The sequence below is a fragment of the Nicotiana tomentosiformis genome, chromosome 5, assembly GCF_000390325.3.
Source record: "Nicotiana tomentosiformis chromosome 5, ASM39032v3, whole genome shotgun sequence".
Classification (NCBI taxonomy): Eukaryota; Viridiplantae; Streptophyta; class Magnoliopsida; order Solanales; family Solanaceae; genus Nicotiana; species Nicotiana tomentosiformis.
In genome coordinates, this window is record NC_090816.1 from 52,002,945 (window position 1) to 52,005,775 (window position 2,831).

General features: G+C 37.5%; 1 protein-coding gene across 1 annotated transcript; it reads left to right on the plus strand.

The window, feature by feature from the left end:
- Positions 1 to 576: 576 nt before the first annotated feature.
- Positions 577 to 1,236, plus strand: LOC138892349 (uncharacterized). The gene has a single exon (XM_070176056.1). The coding sequence runs from the start codon at positions 577 to 579 to the stop codon at positions 1,234 to 1,236; it is 660 nt and encodes a 219-aa protein (XP_070032157.1).
- The last annotated feature ends 1,595 nt before the right edge of the window (positions 1,237 to 2,831 follow it).

Genomic DNA, 2,831 nt, shown 5'->3' on the forward strand with positions numbered 1-2,831 from the left:
AAAACAATCCCAGATTTCAAGGACAAGGAGCTCCTGGTTTTGCTAATCAGCCGAGGCCGCAGTGCCAGGCTCAACATTCCACTCGGCCTAGGCTAGAAGATCTAATGAAGTCCTTCATTGTCAAGATCGATGAGAGATTAGATTCTAATAGTTAAACTATCAAAGAACTTGGAACTGGTTTGCGAAATTTGGAGAAGCAAGTGGGACAAATTGCAAATGTATTGTCTTAGAGAATCCCAAGTACTCTGCCAGCTGATACTAAAAGGAACCCCAAAGAAACAGTGAATTTTGTGACCTTGAGAAGCAGGCAAGTGCTGAAAGATCCCACTTCAGTCCAAAAGGATGTGGTACTTAAAAACTGAAGGTGATCAGAGAATGAAAGGCAAGAAGGGAGATGACAACAAGAAAAAGGAGGACACTTCGAGAAAGGAAGATCGGAATGAGAGCGAGCACATGACTACTCTACCTTTTCCCCAAAAGCTGTATAGAGAAAAGTTGGACAAGCAGTTTGAGAAATTTCTAGAGATGCTGAGGCAGGTTAATGTAAACTTGTCATTCACATAAGTGCTCTCACAAATGCCAGGTTATGCCAAATTCTTGAAGGAGATCCTTACAAAGAAGAGGAGAATAGAAGAAACCTCAGTGGTCAAGCTCACAGATTATTGCAGTGCAATCTTGCAAAACAAATTCCTACAAAAGTGTGGAGATCCAGGGAGTTTTACTATACCTTGCTTGTTAGGTACTCTTAATTTTGATAAGTCTTTATGTGATTCTAGTACCTCAATTAATTTAATGCATTTGTCTATTTACAAGAAATTGGAGAATGAGCTTGGAGAGATAAGGCCTACGCCAATATCTTTGCAGTTGGCATACCAAACAACTATAATACTCGAGGAGATAGTGGAAGATGTCTTAATTCGGGTAGATAAGTTTGTATTTCCTGTAGATTTCATAGTGGTGAAGATGGAGGAAAATAAAGAGCTCCCTCTTATCTTAGGAAGACCATTATTAGCGACGGGCAGAGCAATATTAGACATACATGGTAGGAAGCTCATGCTTAGAGTGGGTGAGGAGACGGTGACTTTCGAGATGAATGTGGAGATGGGGGTGAGAAAGGAGAAGCTAGCTGCAAGTGTAAAGTGGAGAGTGAAAAGCTCGAAAGAAAAGGTCCCAATGATTGAGAAAGACAAGTGTGGGGTGTACCCCAAGAAGGCTGAGAAGAAGTTATCTGCATAGATGTGTGCACTAGTTCGGGCACGAAGAATGCAGCCCGACTTTAACTCAAACCCCGACTAGAGATTTAGGAAAGTTTCCTCTACCTTATGCTTTTTAATTGTGTGTCATAGGGACATGCCACAACTTAAAGTGTGGGATAGGGGATATATTTGTATGTATGTTATATGTATATTAATTTGGTTAGTTGTAGTAGTTTGATAGAAAAAATTTGGAAAACCATGAGAATTTTAAAATTTTCGATTTTTTTCGATGATGGATATCATTCGATGGGTTTCTTGAGGGATTAAAGTCGAAAGAAAAAAGACAAGAAGATTTTCTTTTGTTAGGAAGTGTAATAATTTCCCCTTGGTTTTTCTTTGTGTCGCGATTCTTTTCCAAGGGTTTTGTTTGAACCGGGTGTAGTTAATTTTTATTTTTGTGAGGAGTAGAAAACCTTGTGCTATGATTTGAAATGAAAGAAATATTTCTTGACTATATCATTTCTTTAGAATAGTGAGTGCTTTAGTTGAGACACTTAAGCTCAGTTTTTTACTCTTGCATAAGTACTTTAAATGGTATGATCTTAACTTTGTTTAACTGCTTTGACTGGAGTGTCTTGGCAATCCGATCTTGAGTGAGTTATGTGCCAGGTGTGTGTGAGGTTTTGTGTTATTCTGTGTATTACATTTGATGTCTAGAACTTTCCCCGTGTGTTTGCAAAGCGAAATAGTAGTTTTATTCAGTCTTAGAAGTGATATAGGCATTTTTTTGTTGAACCAGTTATATGCGTTATCCACCTAATTGTTATGTATCTTAGTTAACCCTTTGAGCCTGTAATCTTGTTTCTTTGGTAACCACATTACAAGCCTTACCCATTTGTTTAAATTGACCCTCTATTTGAACATTTTACCTCCCATGAGCATTTGAAATTGTTGTGAACTTTGTAAAAGTTGAAGTGTGGGGTGGATGGCTTGGTTTTTGAGTGGAGATAATGAAATAAGGAGAAAGGTGCACTATTTTGAAAAAGTAAGAGCCACTTAATTTGAAAAAGAAAAAAAATTATACATAGTGGTAATTCTTGATGTATTTGTGTTTAAAGAAGTTGGGAGTTAATGTAAATTGATGTGAAGGTGGAGTATTGGTTTGACATAAGTGTGGGGTTTTAACAATGAGATGTATGTATTAAAGTGCTTAGGGAGGTGTAGTCACTCTTATATAAATGTATCCTACCCGCTACCCGTCCCGCAGCTGACATTACAACCAATTAAAGTCCCACTTAATCCTTTCTTGAATGAACTCAATTAGTAGAGTAGTACACTACGGGCAAGCCTATGGTTCATCGTTTGTGGCATATGAATGTTATTTCTGAGAGTGAGTGAATTCTGTCTATCTTGAGTTCCTAATTGTTCTTAATGTTTATTGTGTGTGAAACTACTTTCTTTTGTTGTGAGGGCACTTGATTCATGAAGTAAAAGTAATGCTTGACCTCTATGTTGGAGTAAGTGAGCGGTTTATAAATAATGCATGGTGCTTTTAAGTCAAATCTTGAGGCTAGGATGTTACACTATTGTGCTTAATCGATTTTAAATATTCTTGGTGTGATGAGTTATGTGAGT

Bases quoted from the DNA above. Each gene is read 5' to 3' on its own strand.
- LOC138892349 (XM_070176056.1), top strand. From the start codon at position 577: ATGCCAGGTTATGCCAAATTCTTGAAGGAGATCCTTACAAAGAAGAGG.